At 38.4% G+C, this 17482-nt stretch overlaps 1 protein-coding gene across 1 annotated transcript in view; it reads left to right on the plus strand.

The window, feature by feature from the left end:
• Nucleotides 1-11884, plus strand: part of KIAA1549L (KIAA1549 like) — a 74183-nt gene extending 62299 nt beyond the window's left edge. The window contains exons 18-21 of the mRNA XM_075712400.1: nt 1664-1761; nt 2987-3132; nt 7635-7786; nt 11603-11884. Coding sequence (XP_075568515.1) covers nt 1664-1761; nt 2987-3132; nt 7635-7786; nt 11603-11884 — 678 coding nt within the window. The remainder of the gene's footprint in view (nt 1-1663; nt 1762-2986; nt 3133-7634; nt 7787-11602) is intronic.
• Nucleotides 11885-17482: the final 5598 nt, after the last annotated feature.

Consider the following 17482-nt stretch of genomic DNA (forward strand, 5'->3'; position numbering starts at 1 on the left):
TGAGGTTTTCTTTGATGTGAATAGCATTTGTTTTTTCTATACGGTTCTTTCATTAAAAATCAGTATTTCTGACCCTTGGCCAAGAAATGTACCATTGCCTTTTTAGATTTTTTTTTTCCACCTAAATATAGAAATACTTTAAATACCATTGTGGCATGTGAAAGTAAATATTAGGAGACTTTGTAGGTGGCATGAAAGGAAAAATGATTTTCGTAGACATGCTTTTGAGGGACTCTACCATGCTTTAAAAGGGGTGGCAGTGAGAGGCGGGAGAAAGATGCGTGGTCTGTATTGCTTTTCCCTTAGAGACGCTGACATCAAAAGTCAGTATCTGATGTTACCTTTCCTCTGTGTTAACCCAGTTTTGCAGTTATTTGAGAAAGAAGGTATTGGAACACTGTTTAAATGTCTAATTTTTAAAGATGATTACTGAAAGATAGTGGGTTTTGATATTTAGTGTGGGATTTATATCGCCAAATTCAAACCTAAATGTAGGTGTTAAGTCTGAGCTAATCATGTAAATCCTGTAGGCTCTTTTCTACAGGCAGGAGATAGAGAGTGACTCATCCCATGGCAACATGTTTTCAGCTTTCTCTGCTAAGAGAAAGCTCCCTCCCAGTTTGTGGAGGGAACTTCTCTGGCTAAACCAGATACCTCTTGTTTAGAGGGTCAAAGTTCCACCACTGGACTTTGGACTCTGTTTTTGTCAAAATGCCTATGTCTTGATACTGGACAGCCTCCCCATAATTTGTTATTTGCTGTTGTTCTGATCTTATCTTTAATCCTGTGCATTGCTCTGAAGCAATGTCAATAAAAGCATAATTTAAAAAAAAATCCCCAACCCCACAATGGGTGGAAGAAAAGTGTCGTGAAGTGCTAGAGAGATATTATCCCTCTGTCTTTAAGTATATTTAGTAAAATCATGACCTCTAATCTATAGCAGTACAAAGAATTTAGAAGAGAAATTTTGTCCTATATGACATTTCTTGAATGCCATGCTTATTCATCCTTCACATGTATTAGTGATGAAATCCAGAATTACTGTGAGCAAGATGCTTAGTTTTGTGACTTAGTGGGTTGGTCCTGTGTTCCTTGCAATTGCTCTGATTTTTCAGAACTGTTTGAGACCTTCGTTATTGCTTTAGAAAGTTACAGAGCTTGGGGTTTTTGTGAAGAATTTCCTTTTCATCTCTTCAAGGCTGAAAGGAAGAGGTTGAAATATGCATTGCTCACAGGCAGCTTCATTTCACTAGATGCTGCTCTGAGGATGCTTTCTGAATCTTTAAAATAATTTGTTTCTGGAGGAAGTGAAAGTACTGAGATCTTTTTCCTGTGGGTCCAAAGCAGCTGTTGAGTCTCACATAATCATAACAGATCTGCTTTGCCAGCAAGGTTACAAATGTCACAGAGACAGCGTTTAATATGTTTTAATTAGACTTCATCTTGGCTCTGAACTCATTTGTTCATATTTTCTTCCATGTCCTAAAATCACCCAAGCACTGTAAGTTCTCAAATAAAAGGCAATTACTATTGATGCCACAAAAAGTTAACTTCCTGTAGGCTGGTACATGAAGTAGGCATTTAATTTTTGTCTTTCTTTCAGTTTCTAATTTGACTGAGATCTATTGGTGTCTCAGAAAATACTTATTTTTCTCCTTTACAGGCTTACAGATTTTCTCAGCTTCCTGAGATGGTAATGGGTTCTCCTCCTCCTCCTGTCCCTCCCAGAACAGGTCCTGTGGCTGTTGCTTCTCTCAGAAGGTATTTATCTGTTGTTTGATTTTAGGTATGATCTCTAAAAACCACTGTTGTAATAAGAACTGGGGCAAACCCTGAAGGGGCACTTACAAGCCACTTACAAGACACATTCATGAAATTAGAAACATGTTGGTTTTATTTCATTTTAACACGAAGAGGAAAGTAATAACAATGAATTTTCTTTTCTATTAGCTAATCAGTTTCAATAAAATCAGGAAATCCAGGCTCCAATTTCTTGTAAAACATGCTTTGCCACAACTTGCATAATGGCGTATTGTATTGCAGATGCGTGCTAGATAATTTGCCCTGTCATTCCCCCTGCTTTTCTCTATTGTAAGAACTTGCAATAGGATATGGATGAATTGTAAGTTGTTTCTCAGTACCCTGGGTCTGGGGATTTCTGCCTAGCTCTCAGATATCTCATACCTGCTTTTCTGAAGCCAAATGCATGCAAAAGCCTGATTGCCTTAGCTCAGTGCATACATTTTGCCTCTTTCTCGCAGTAAGGCACTCTATAAAATGCATTTCAAAGATTTTTTTACACTTCTGTGGTGGATAAACTCATTTAGTCTTCAGTTCTGTGCTGTTAGATACTGCCTGGTGCCAACGGCAATTTGGGACACTGCAGGCCTGCTGAGAGTTGCTGTGGAGCACCGAGGCCAAAAGAAACTTTCCTTAGTGGCTGCTAATGATATCGTAACTGCATCCAAATATTCAGGATATGGACACTGTCTGTTGATGTATTCTTGTTCATCTGTTACATTTTAGCTCTAAAGCAAGTGGGAAACACTGTTTCAAAAGATGTTAGTACTTCCCAAGTGCAGTTAATGTTATTTATTATAGTAGTGTCCTACTATATGATACCATATGATATATACTGTGGTAATATGGTATTGTCTACAGTCTCATGTTGATGAACTATAGTAAAGCTCTGGTTTCTGTGTTGTATGTCACAGGCGGTTGTTTGAAGCAGCAAGCAAAGGCTCTATGCAATGGTAATAACATATTTTGGCAGAGTAGTGACCAGGCTAAAGAAGTTGTTCTCAGACTTCTCCAGACTTATCGTACTCCAGTTGTTCTCCAAAATTCTGTCATGCCAGAGCAAAATCAGATAGCTCTTTCCTAGCTGGCTTGTCATACTGTAACTGATAGGCATGCATGTGGCTATGAATCTCATTTGTCAGTCAGAATGACAACCGTTTCTATTTTTTTCTTTCTTAATGCACAGGTCTACATCAGATATTGGCAGCAAAGTGAGACTACCTGAGTCCAGTGGGGCAGATCAGGCCCAGCATCATGATCAGGCATCTTTTGCACCTGGTTCGAGAGCTCCAATGTCTGTTGGTCCACTTGATCAATCAGCTTTTCACTCAGGTGAAAAAATAGGGCAGACCCAACTTGCAGCCTTGAGATCCTCACAGTTTATTTTGCTTATAAATTAATGTATGGGATATAGCAAATACAGATGATTATTTGGAGAAAGACTGTATTAGGTGGGTTTTTTTGGTGCAACTGAAGGAGACCTACAAAGGATTGTTCCTTTGTAAATGCAGCTTCAGCTGCATTGTAAAATACCACTCATCCTGCAGAAGCACCAGGAAATGGTCATTTCTGAAGGTAAGATCCAGTAGTAATGTACCAGATGGTCTTTGTTCAAATATGGCATTCTGCTGGCTCGCTGATAAGGACTCTGAATTATTAAAGCCCAGTAAAACCGTCCATCTGTACCACAAAATCCAGTGGAACTTTTAGGGCTGGTACAGAGGTGTTGGCTGGGAAAGGCAGAAGTGGCAGTATTGGGATTGCGGTGTGACTTGTGTGTTGTGTTGCACCATGTACAGAAACAACCAAAGTGGGAGAGATGGGTAACAGGGTTCTGAGGGGCATGGAGAAATGAGGCGGATCCTTCCATAATTTTATCAGTCAAGAATACCAGGCCAAATGCTTGAAAACAGAGTATGTGCAATGGAGCTGTCAGTAGTACTGCAGAAGGAAGCTTAATGGCATTCAGGTCTGCTTGCTTTATAAGGAAAGGGAGGAAAAACAGGTGGACGTGAAGAATAGCGTGTGCAAGACTGAGGTTTTCCAACCTGACTGGGATGGGTTTTATGACTCTGTTTCATCTTGAGAAACTTAACCCCTCATCTTGTCACAACAGTGGGCTGCTGAGGGGGATAAGTTGAAGATATGTACCCCCTTCCCTTCAAAACACAAGGCAGCAGTGCTTTTGTATAGTCTAAGGAAATCATAGAATGCTTTGGGTTGGAAGGGACCTTGAGAGATCATCGAGCCCAACCCCCCTGCAGTAAGCAGGGATTGAACCTGTCTGTTAGCTTGTCTCCCCTCCTATTTTGGAGAAGGTAGTTCCTGCTCAAGTGCCAAACTTGTTTTGGGTCTAAATGTCCCAGTTTTAAAGGCCTAGTGAGTTCTTGGTCCTTTTGATATGAATTTTGTTTATGAATGAATTGATTTACTCATGAGATTAAGTTGATACACTGTTTTGATGGTATCTGGATAACATTTAGCTGGGAAAAGATTTGAAATAGCTCCTCATTGGCAAAATATGTTTTCTGTAAAAGCTACAGAAAAGAGCTTACAAGATTTAAAAAAAATTACTTTTTCAGTTCAAAGTTTTGAAATTAGTAGGTTTATTCGACATTTCTCTGTTAATCTGCCAGAAAAAAAAATCTTTCTTAGCTTCCTCAGAAGTAACAGAGAGTTATCTGCATTGTATTCAACATCTTCTACTGAGAATAATAATGTGGATATGCAAATCTCTTGTCAATTAATTAACTATAGTAGGCTTGAAAGATCCATTCTACTCTCACTTCTTGCCGTACCTTCTGCAAACAGTGCATGTGAATCTGGAAAGAGCAGATGTTCACCCTTTCATTTTAAAGCATTTCAAACTATAAAATATGCCATGCTACCGACAGCTCTTTCTTCATGTCTGCAGTAATATGTTCTGTGTGATATACTTTTTTATAATTTCCAGTGATGTGGAGATTTTATTGCTGTATGTTAAAAACAGATATGTTGTGTTACCACTGAAAAATGGCTGCATTTCAGAAGAGACAAAGTGACCTCTGTACCTTGTGGAGCTTGCCAGAATTATTCTGGGTGTAGTTGGAGGAAACTTTTGTATATGATAGATGCTACAAATGGCTATAACAGGGAAAGACAAGGACAGTTGTGAGAAACCTGCAACTGTAATACAAACAATGATTTCTAAAGTTCTGATAGGAAAATAAATTTTTATTGCCTCAATAGATGAAGAAACGTTGCCGCAGGTGCTGATTTGGCATGAAACAGCCTAATGTTGGCTCATGCAGCGCATCAACATCACCTTTAAGACAATGATATTGCAGTAAAAATTGGCATAAGGTATTACATCAGCTAATTGAGCGTTCATTTTGAATAGTGGCTTATTTTGTTGTGGTTAAATTAAAAGAACATTTTGGTGTAGAAGCCATGTGTCAACTACAGGAGCAGCACTTTCTTCTCTGTACATGTCCGAAGAATACTTATTTCCAGCCTTGCTAACTCATTTAAAATAGCAACCCTTACACTGTCCGTGACCTGGGAAGAACAAAGATCGCCCACACCTCTTCTCTTAGCCGACTTCCTTGCACACCAAGGGGCTGGAGGATCTGGGATAGAGGTCCTCTGAGATACCATGTGGCTACCTGCTGTGCAGAAATACATCGCAGATCCCACTGGTCCATAGCAGTTCCACAGTGACTGCTTCTCAGAGGGCTGGGGGATTCCAGCACCCTCCCTGACAATAGTGCTTTTTGAAAGCTAGGACTTAGTCACTAACAGTAGAAAACACTATGTAACTGTAAAGAGTTTTTAGTCCATATTTTGGATGACATATCCCTCATTTTGCCTCCAATCTTTTTCTGGTGGTTTTTGGGTTTTTTGTTTTGTTTTGTTTTGGTTGGTGGTTTGTTGTTTTTGGGTGGTTTTTTGTTTTTGGTTTTTTTTTTTTTGAGACAGTGTGGAAGAACACATGATATGTTTCTGCTCTGGAGACAATTGTGCTACAAAATATATTTTTCTCCTCTTTGCACACCCTGATTGCATCCATAGCCCTTCTGGCCTAGGACTGCATGGGAGGTCATTGAGAACTTATAAATTGCTGGTTTTATGGAGACTGCTTTGTGGATGGGCGTCACTGTTTGAGTCTTTCTGTCTCTATGTATGAGCCCAAGCAGCATTCCCAGTATCTATCAGAGTAGTCAGCATAACCCTCTTGCAGAGTGTTCAGAGCCAAGCTGTAAATTACATTCTGGGGGGCAGATATTTGAAGCAACCAGTAAGTGATGCTGATTTCTATCAATTATTCTCTGTTTGAAGTTCGGGGGAATGCCCATGTCTTGCCATTCTGTCGGCACCTCTTACGCAGTGGTATCATTTACTGAGGACAATTAGTGACAATATTCAAATGATGTGCAGTTGGAGGGGAGACGAATTGTATTTTCTCTGCATTGACTCTAGTACAGAGCCAGTGCCCATCTATGCAACATTACTGTACTCCCATTCCTCAGTGAAAAGGAGTTGTACTTTATTGTGTTCTTATGGGGTTTACTGGCTCTTCTGCTTTCACATAAATTATGTTATTTTTACTATATTCTGCGAATCTGAAAAGTAAAATACATATCCACATATTATAGCTCAGTACTCAAAGCACACCATCCACATGCTTTATTTACTACCTGATAAAGATGATACAGAGCTTTTCTACCCAGGATTTAGGAATGAGAATTTTATGACCACAGTGTAGCAGTGGTACACTGCTGGTGTCTGTCTCTGAATCTAAACAGACACTAGAGGAAGGAATTCTTACTGGACAAGCAAGTTGTTTGTATTTTATTCTAAACTTGGCAAATACATGGAGTTAAGATGACTTCTCTCAAGAGAAATAGTGGGAACACACGGTAAGATGCTGGTCTTCCAGACAGCCTAGTTATATCCTGTGGATAATCTGAGTAATTGCAGCAAGAACCACATTGTTTCATGCATCTCTGTGAGCCCTGTAAACCCTACCTGAAAGAGCAGATGTAACCGTATCCAGAGATTTGGCTGAGCCTCATACTAGGAAGGCTGGTTTCTCCCACCGAACCTGGAGTATGATAGTGGAATTTTAGTAGGTGGCTTCCTGGACATCCCTATGCATACATCTGGATCAAGATAAAACAGATTTGGTGTCAAAAAGTTGCCTTGGAAATATTAAGTTGTAGCTGCATAATTTTTTGTAGTCATAGACTGTTCCTGGAAAAGGAATTGAGCAGGAAGACCCTTGGTATTTTTTTATGGAAGCACTGAAGTTTTATGATGGGGTTGTTGAGATTACAGCCTTTTAAGTGTATCGCTCACTCATTTTGATAGGTTTTGTGCCTAGAGATATTAAGACAGTTTTACTGTGTAAACTGAATGCTCTGTAACCTGCTGTTGGAAAGAACGGTGCACTACTCTGAAACCCATGGTAACAACAGCTAAAAATTGAATACAAGGAAGCAAATGTAAGAGGGAAAAAAGCCTTTTTTTTCTAATGATTGAAAGCTTTGATGAAGATCAGCTGTTACAAGGATCAAGTCCTAAGGACTAAGTTCTCATATCTTTATCTGAAGGCTGTGCATGATTATGCAGACAACTGCAAATCTTGCCTTCTCCAGTACTTCCCAGCATTATAGAGATGTTCTAATCAGATGATGGGAGCCTTACATCCAACCGATGGTGATCACATTCTCACCAATAATAAAAAATAATAATTAAAAAAAAAAAGACTGACGCCAGTTACTTCATAAGCATTATCTTCTAATTTATAACTGAAAATGTCAGTTATTAATTATATCTACTCTCTTTCTTAATAGGAAATACCGTACCAGCAGTGTTTGCCATACCAGCAGCAAACCGACCTGGCTTCACAGGATATTTTATCCCAACACCACCCACTGCATACAGGAACCAAGCCTGGATGCCCTATGCTGGAGAGAATGAATTACCAGGGCAGTGGGCAGACTCAGTAAGCATCCTTGCTTTTCTAACTACATATATTTTCTGTGATTTGCAGAGGAGGGATTTTAAGCAATGCTAAGTGATCAGCAAAGAATCTGAGCAAGTTAATTCTTCCCTGAATGGTAATAATCTCTAGTAGTGATAAGTTATGAGAGGGGGCATAGATACTTTAGCTGCCCATCCCATGAACTGTAAGTAAGGTCTTTTAGAGAGTTAAGTAATTCGCTAGGTTAGGGGCTGGCACCCATTCAAAGTTGGTGGGTTAGGTACCGTTTTTCTTTCCCAAGACAGTGGTTAAATATTTGGATAGGCGCATAGCAGGATTAGGTGATGCTGTCTCTCAAGGTGGCCTTGTGGTGTTTGGAAACTGGGGAGCATCTTTCCCTCCTGGGGGCTTGTCTCAAAACAGCCCGGCTCCTGAATCCTACGTCCTGGCTCTGCCACAGTCCTGCTGCGCAGTGTTTCAAGTCCTTCTGCAGGCTGCAGTGACAGATCATAAATTAAATAATTAATTGCACAATCCTAGTCTGGGACAGATGTAATTTTTAGCCCAAAGTACACCTACATTTCAAAGAAATAAGGTTGAGACATCCTAAAATGAATTGCAGTAATTTATCATGTTTGAAACAATTTCTAAAATTCAGGGCTTTTTTTCCACTAAGGAAAAAAAGATCAGTTCTGCTGCTTGAGCTTACATCTGGTATTTATGCAGAACCAAGTCAGTTAAACAAACTGGGAGATGAATTCTATTTCCTTGTGCATATCATCAACAGAATATTTTAGTGAATTGCAGTTGGAGTCTAATAGTTGGCTTTGAGCGGCTAAGCAAGGGACAACATGGTCATATAAATGTTCCTGGGGGCGGGTATTTGTTGCCAAGTCTTTAATACTGCTCCTGGTGCCTGTGAGGAAAAGAATTCAGTTTGACGGTCAGGTGCAAGTCTGAATTTGTAGGCTGACCTGTCAAGAAAAAAGAATTATGTTCATCTGAGCACATTTGCTGATGTGCCCCAGACACCTGGAGGCTTTTGATGCTGTCATACAGATTCCCTTCCCAGAGCTGCCCTTTTCATTGTTTTATTTATTTGGGGTTTTTGGTTTTTTTGGTTGTTTTTAACCCTGCTGACATTTTAAATGCAGGAGGCCTGTTGTGTCTGAGCAATCATTTTAAACTTTTTCTTTAAGAAGAAGAAAAAAAACCCTTAACAAAATAGGAAAAGTAATTTACTTATCTTCCATTCTTTTTCCCTTTTGTATCCCTACCCCTTGGCTGCAGTCCATGAAAAAAGAGTCAGATATCACTTGTCAAAAGGGGACACTGAAAACAAACTGGACAAAACTGGAACACAAGTCTCCAGCCCCCAGTTCCTTCCTCTGGAAGGAGAAGAGTGTAGCCCTGTTGTGGGTTTCCCTGTCTACAGGGTGGGAAGGGCAGTTAGTGCCAGTGGACCATACACAAAGGAATGGAGAGGAATGCCAGAAGCTGTCTGAAAAATAACTGTGGCAATACAAAATTCAAAGGGAACAAATACTCCTTTTAACTTCACTTACCCATTACGGACCTTTACCAACTTCTTGTTACTCAGACTTTCAGCCCTCATGTGACTTTGCAGGAGAAGAGATAAAAATGTAAAACCAAAACACTTCAGTTTCTACAATGAATTTACACCTCCCAATGACTGCAAATCTGGCAAGCAATTGTCTTTATTTGAAAATCATTACTAGAAGAACTAGTAACAGTGATAGCAACATAATACAGTAAGAAAGCCTGAATAAAACTGCAAAAACAAAGATCTAAAGTAATACTCAGAGTTTGAGTTTCTGGATGCTTGCTGGTTTCTGAGTGTCTATATTATAGCTCAATCATGCTTCCAAAGTTTTCTTGACAATTAGTAAGAACAGAGGCTTAATATCTATAAGATGAAAACTGAAATTCTTTACTTTTCATGCACTAGCTGGACTGTAAACAAGGGGACATAGGAAACAGGAGATCTGACAACAAAGAATTATCATATAAGCTCAATTTACTGTAATGTACTATTTTCTCAGTTAAAAGGTAAGTATTGAAACACTAAGTTTTGTGGGAGAAAGGAACTGTATCCAACAAAGCTCTAATTTTCCAAATTGCTAGATGCTGCTTACTGAAAGTAGTAACCTGGTGGCCTCTAGTGGTGTGTTCACATGTCGTACTACTAAAATGTTTGTCCTGTTTTTCATATCATGCCTACTTCCTACGTTTGTCTCATCACACCACACTGAACATGTTTGGCATTCTCTTCATTGCTTGATGGATATCCGAGATCGTATAGAGCATGTATAAATCCTAGTGGTCAGGTTTTCACAGGTTCTTAGATGCCTGAAGTGGCAAGATTTTCAAAATCACCCAAGGGATTGTTAAACTCTCCCAGGGCCAGAGCCAAAATGGGATTTAAGCAAAAGTCCAAAGCTGTCATTCTGAAGTCAGTGCTGAGGTCCCATGTTCCCCATAAGGTATATAAAATGGGCAGATGTTTCACATCTTGACATTTCAGTTTGCTTGCAGACGCCTAAAATTCTGAAATTCTGCTTCTGGCATACCCACCAAAGCCTTAGCCCTGGTGGGAGAAGCACCTTACACCTCAGCCTGACTGAAATTAAAAATTAGCTGAGACATCTGCCTGGCCACCTGTATTATATGCTTATACAAGACCTTAATATATTTGGAAAGTCAAAACCATGTGTTTTTCCCATTTAAAGCAAAAAGAATTACAAAGTTAACTTTTTAGTGATTAAACATTGTGGAAACTTATCAGTTAGTTATAAGTGTAGTATTCCGAGTGTAGTGTAGATAAGTGTAGTTTTCTGAGTCACTCAGTTCATAAAAAAGCATCGCTGAAATTTCCTTACTTACCTGTCATTGGCATGGACTAGCATGATCAGCTGGTAAGATATTTCTTAAGGAGAAATTATCTTGTGCTAGTAATAGGTTATGGGTTGTCTTCTGTAACAACATAAAGCCTTCTTCAAAATGAAGGGCTGAAGATTCCTGTTTTATAGACTTTTGCAAAACATAAATAAAACCTATTTTTATTTGATGCATTAAAAACTCTTGAGGACTATAAAGACTGGTATTGTGGTTTGTGGATTTGTGAAGGAAATTTAATATCTCACAGTGACTAAAGGGCCTAGGTTATTTTAGTTTTAGCCATTGTAATGTGGGGCTGAAATCAGTGAAGTTACAACAGAGTAATTCTCTTAAACATGACCAGAAATCCTGATATTTCTGAGAAGTCAAACCCCCTTTTCAGTGTTGAGTTGCCAGGTTGGCATACCTGAGCTTATTCTTGTTGTCTAGATCTAGTGAGTTTTTGTTAGGAACAGTAAATCCAGAGACATGGCTTGGCTGACTTGGGTTAGACAGTGGCTGCAAATCAGCAAATTCCACTTTTCTAGGCTTTTCAGTGTCCTGAAACTAGTGGTGCTGTCTGTTTAAAACTGAAATGTTTGGGAGGAATAGTAAGCAGAGAACACGCTTTCTGAAAAGCCTTCTCCCTTTGACTTTTTGTAGCGATGATAAATTAGGACATGCAATGTTTCCCCTGCTAGGTGTTTTTGCTGCCACAGTCTGGGGAGTTGAGTAGCCGGTACATTGACATATATGCATAAATGGCACATGCCAAGACGACATTTGTAAATGGATGCTTAGGAGTATGAGGTTTACCTTGTCTTCATATTGTCCTATCTGTTACATCTTATTCTGCCCTGGGGAGGTTTGTGTTACCTGGCAGGTGGCACTACGGATCAACTGTTCTGTATAATTTTGTGTAATTATAATGCTCTACAGGTTCCACTACCTGGATACATTGAGGCTTATCCGAGGCCCCGCTACCAACATAATTCTCCTTCGCGACTTCCTCGCCAATACAGCCAGCAAGCGAGCATGCATCCTAGCCTGGAACAAGCTCCTTTGCCGTCCACCGCAGCTTCTCAGCAGAGCCTGACAGAAAATGACCCATCCGATGCTCCTCTCACCAACATTTCTACAGCTGCCCTCGTCAAGGCAATAAGAGAAGAAGTTGCTAAACTGGCCAAGAAGCAAACAGATATGTTTGAGTTCCAGGTTTAGTATCTTTTGTGCACAGTACTTGTATCATGCAACCTGGGGTAGCCAAGAAAGTGACTGCTTTAATTTTCAGTTACAAACTTGCTGTGAATTCTGCCAAAGTGATGGCATGTTTCTCTGTCTGAAAAGTCAACAACATGAAATGACCTGAAGTAGAGCAACAGGACTCTGAAGATAAGGAATTCTGCTCGCCAGCTAAGGAAATGCTGCCAGGTAACTGTTTAATACAGATAAGATTGATGATATGCAATTGTTTGTCACTTAGCTCTCATATTTTGACCTATCATCACCAGAGAGGCTGCTGAACGTGTCTGCACTGCACGACGTTTCATTTGCAGGCCCAGAGGTAGAGCTGCTGAAAATCACTTCTGCATGTCAAAACTTTGATTAAAGAAGAAAATACAGTAGAACATGGTTAGCTAAAGGCCATGGTAGGTGTGATGGTGGCCATCTTAATTTTTTGCTGCAAGACACTATATAAGGGATGCTGATTTCAGCAATGCAGAGTCATTCAGCCTTTCCATTTTACAGACCGTATTCAAACCAAAAGAATTTGAGATGAGTAAGTAACAAATAAATGTCCTGTAAATAGCCCCAATTCTCCTCATCCTATTAACAGTACAAAGAAGTGAAAGAAGACTGTGAAGAAGGTTAATGATATTTTGATAATCAGTGGCTACCTTGTCCCTGAATGCCACTGATGAGTTATGGTGGAGATTTTTTTCAGCGTGAGAAAATACAATGCATGAAGAGCCAGCAAAGGATATTGGTGCTAGAAGCTTCCAGGATAAATGAAAAAAGGTTATTTGCATTTGCTCTGTATTCAGGCTTTTCACTCTGAATGCATGTCAAGCTGGGAAACCTGAGACCTTTGAGCAAGTCTTTCCAACCTGGAATAATGAGTACACCTGCTTGGACAAGAAAACCACTGTTTAACACAGTGCTTTTTTCTCTTTCTTAAACAATGATATCTACTAAAGTGATGCCAGAAAGTGCTACCTGAAGCTGCAGTTGATTTTGATTACACTAGAATAGTGAATGCACACCTAGGAAGTTCTGAATGTAGAGGACCTGATTATTATATTAACATGTAAATAAGTAAACGGTTACATGGATTAACAAAAATAGAACTAATGTTCTGTGAAAAAGAGAGCATTTCCAGAACTTATACTGACTTTATATTGTGCAAGATAAAGGTCACTAATTGTTAAACTGCATTGTTGTATGAATCCAATCCCAAAAGAAAATCAAACCATTTGAATGGGACAATAGTTCATCTTTTGCAGTTGTACAAAACAGTTGGAGATCATGAACAATTGTTTTCAGTTCCTTGGGCAATTAGCTTCGGGAACTGACGTTGTTGCAAAATACATTGTGTTGGGCATGTTTGATGTCAACTGGAGTTAAAGGTAATGTCCTTCATTTCAGTAAGTTACTTAGTTATCCTCAATTGCTTATGCTATTTTGTCTGATCATTTCATTTCCCTGAGTTTCTTTGGTCTTTACTGAGGTGAGAAAGGGAAATTGGTTTAGCTTTTTGGCCATCAGTAAAATGAGAGGAGGAGAGGAGACTAGAATAGGGGATAGAAGAAGAAATTGATGAAGCACAAACTTTTAAAGCAGAGCTATTTTTTCCCCAAATAATTATATTATAAACCCTGACTGAGATTGTGATACATACGTATCCTAGAATATACAGATATCTTCTGCTCTAATACCTTAAATATTGCAGAAGCTTTTGGTATGCTAGCTAATCTTTCAACAAATGTGAAATTTCATTTTTATTATTTAAAAATCAGATATAAATAAAATGTATTTTTGTAATTTCTATGTATATATGTGCTGTATATTTATATGTGACTAGTCTGCCATAGTCAGAAAATTTCCATAATCCAAGAGCAAAAAAAAAAAAGAAAAAAAAAAAAAAGACCCTGGTAATTTTAATGATCAGTATAAACATGCTATGTCTGGAGTACACAAATATACATTTGGATGACTTGGATATTAAACAACCAAAGAAACTCAATCTTTCATATAAATACATCTAGTACAGACAGACTGCTGTCTCAGTTACCTGTCAGCTAACTAATACTGATCTTATCAGTATAATACAATACATCCAAATGTGTTTTTGTCTTGAATTAATAGCTGCCTAAAAGTATCACACTTTAAAATAACAACTTAAAAATACTGTGCCAAACTCAGCATAAAAAGACCAGTTCTGGTTGGCTTCAGTGGGAACTTCACTCACCGAGAGCAAGGCTGAGTTTCTCTATTAGGATTTGTCTATATGTGCAAGTTTCACTAGAATCCCTTGAACAATAGTCTGCTTTTTTTTTTTTTTCCAGTCATTTAAATCACCATAACATAAGTGCAGACATAATTGAAGAACGGCTTACTTTTATTTAGCCTAAGCTGGTTCATAACTGGCTTAAGCTAACTTGGTAAGTGAAATCTACACTAAATTGTGCCAGCCACATTTTGCATCAGCTTTATTACCTCAGTTTCTGAACGATTCCTCTATTTAGCCCAGTGAAATTTTGCAAGTAGATAGGCTGTTCTATGCAATGGGAGTGAAATGTGCTGTTATCTTAGACTCCAGTTTTGCAGAGTTATCCTAAAGCTGGAAGTACGGAAGCAGCAGCAATGTAGCTGGGAAGGGTAATGTTACGATGTATTCCCAAAAGAGTCACAGGAGCGGGGACATACTAGATTTAAACAGCATCTTTGGGACACTTAGTTCTGCTTGTAAATCTGTACCAATTCTTAAATTTAAGTGATTTAGTAGTTCTATTGAAAAACGTGTGAGGATAAAGCCAAGCATATATCTTGCCACACTGCAAATTAAAAAGTTTGGAAATTACGTAGATGTACAGGGTTTGAATGCCTACATGCAAACAAAATGAAAAAATAGAAAAAACCCAAATAAAAATATTTAAATAGCCTTCTAGAAAGACAAACCATTTCAGTAAAGTTAAACAAAGTACTCTTCATACTACTGAGGAAGACCTGTTAGACTTTCAAAATTAATTTTGTTTCGTATTGTATTGATGATGTGTAGTCTATTGAATATTCCCTCAACCATCACTCTAAAACCATTGTGGTGCACTTTATTCACAAAAACATTTTACATTCTTCATTCATAATGGCTTTTTATCTTGTTTGTAACGTGTTTCTGGGTTTTTTTTTTTGGTTTGTTTTTTTTTTAAGTACAAAGTAAGATTATATCAAGACAGTAAGGAAAACAGTAAGGACATTCCTGGGAAAGAAAAATCATGCTGTAATATTTATACTGTCTGAGCACAAAGCAATGATAAAGTGAAAATATAGTGTACAAATAATTTGTAATATAATAAACATTTTGTATGGCTACAATTACAATATAGTTTTTCAATATTGATTTCAAAGAAGAAAGTATACCTATTTAAAGTTATAACCTCATCAAAATATATTCATGCCATTTTTACTGATAAAAATTTAGTCATTAGGGTTTTTCTACTAAATGTCCCAATTTTCTTTAAAGTTATGTTAAAAGTTTAGGTGAAAATACTGGTTTTTGTGTACAAAAATGTTGATGTTCTGACTGCTATTTGTCTTCAGACTTGTAAATCATCAGTGGAAACATGTGCAAATGAAATGCACGTAAAATGTGCATTTGTATGTGTATGTGTGTAATGACCACTGTCAGTAGGTATATTATGTGTGACATTTATTAACATCAGTAGAACAGTAACTTTAAGAGGATAAGAGGGGGCTCTTTGACAGTCATTTTTTGAGAAAAACATATCTGGATTTGAGAGAAGCTCTAGCACTCAGTGTAGAAATTTGAATAATATTTGTATCTAATAATATCATGGATAGAACTTGATAGAAGTGCATGTAAATCCTCTACATAGAAATGGGGAAATTATCATAAGTAATGACCATTTCTTTTTCAGACTAACTTTGAGAAGGTAAGACATGGAGGGAAGAAAATGTAAGATAAAAAGGCAAAGCAGGTAGAAAAAGCAGCACTGGACTGAGTGGCAGAACTGAAGTGAGGCCTCTGTCTTGTTTAAGGCTCAACACATACAAACCAACTACAGTTTTTGTTATATTTCAATATGTCTAACTGTAAAGAATTAATTACATTTTAATGCACATTTTTAGTCCCACATTGCAAACAGAAGCTGGCAGTTAGCTCCTGTAAAAGTCTGGGGGAGCTTGAAAGCAGCAAGTTTTCTGAGCTAGCAGAAGTCACTTCATTTTGCTGACTTTGTTCATCCTGCACACGTCTGAGCAGCTCTGAGTCCAAGGATGCTGAAATCGGTTACGATCCTGACCTTGCATTTCTTGTACATAAACAAATCTCAGTGGCTTCCCATACCTCAGTGACATGACATGGATAGGAAGAGAACAAGTGTGAGGTAATATGAAGGATATTAACAGGTCAGGAGTACCTTAACGGTCTAGAAGCCATGGATCTTCTGTTGTGTGCTAACTCATACCTACTAGAAAATAGTTGTGCTTGGCAGCTGTCCTTGGCAAGGTGCGCTCCTTTCATTGTCAATGGCCAATATGTATAAATTAAGAGTCAGTCCTATCACAAGAGAGTGTATCAATTAATGCTTCCACTCCTTTGTGTAAGCCATGTGCATTCTCTCTGTAGGTCCACAGGAGAGAGTGCCATAATTAACATGAGTGGTTTCCAGTTACTTAGAGTAATCTCTTGTAATAAAACACCAAGTAGTATGGCATCTTATACAAATTCTACTACACCATTAGGAGGGGGAAAAAAATGACACGATCATAGAGCATGTTAGTATATTAAAACCATTAGCCTTAAAGGCTTTGTGAAAAAGGAAAATTTTGGTCTGCTAAGATCAGGACTGCTCACCAGTCAGAGTGCGTGCAGGGCGACAGCCCCCTTCTGCTCAGTATGCTCTTGTGGCTGGTGGAGCAGATCTCTCCTCTCGCCACTGACCACCGCTCCATAAAAGGGTACAAGCACACAGCTTTTTTTAAGACAGACGTAATTTTGAAGATAAGTATATGGGGTAAATAACATCTACCTAGTTCTCTGTGACCGCTCCAGATTCGTTACTGGTCTGCTAAGCAAACTTTACAAAGCAGTGTGTGTTCAAAGAGAAATGAATTAGCTCAAGCTTGTTTATTATAATGTTATTTACACATAGCACTGCAGACTTTGTAACAGTGCTATATGGAATCAATATGTCAAATGACAGCTTACACTTTCTTTTCATGGGTTAATTTTTTGGCCATAACTCCAGGACTGAGTAAGACTTTTTTTTGGCTTATCAAAGTATTTCAAAGTTATATTTTCCATTTTAAAGTGTAGGCATGCAAAATGAGGATAAGGGTACTCATTTAGAATGCTTTTTTTTGAACTCTTGCCTTTCTCTCACAAATAAATAATGCAAAACTTGACTTGTGGAAATGAGATTTATATAGGTCAGTGAATGAATCTGGTACTGACTTGCTCTTTAAAAGAAAGTTTTGAGATGGCCAAGTCATAAAGGCATACCTGGTTAATACCGCAGAATCTCTATTGAGAATAACTGCATTGCACGTCCTCGATCAAAAATGTTTTGCCGTGCCCAG

This window comes from Pelecanus crispus, chromosome 6, assembly GCF_030463565.1.
Source record: "Pelecanus crispus isolate bPelCri1 chromosome 6, bPelCri1.pri, whole genome shotgun sequence".
Taxonomy (NCBI): Eukaryota; Metazoa; Chordata; class Aves; order Pelecaniformes; family Pelecanidae; genus Pelecanus; species Pelecanus crispus.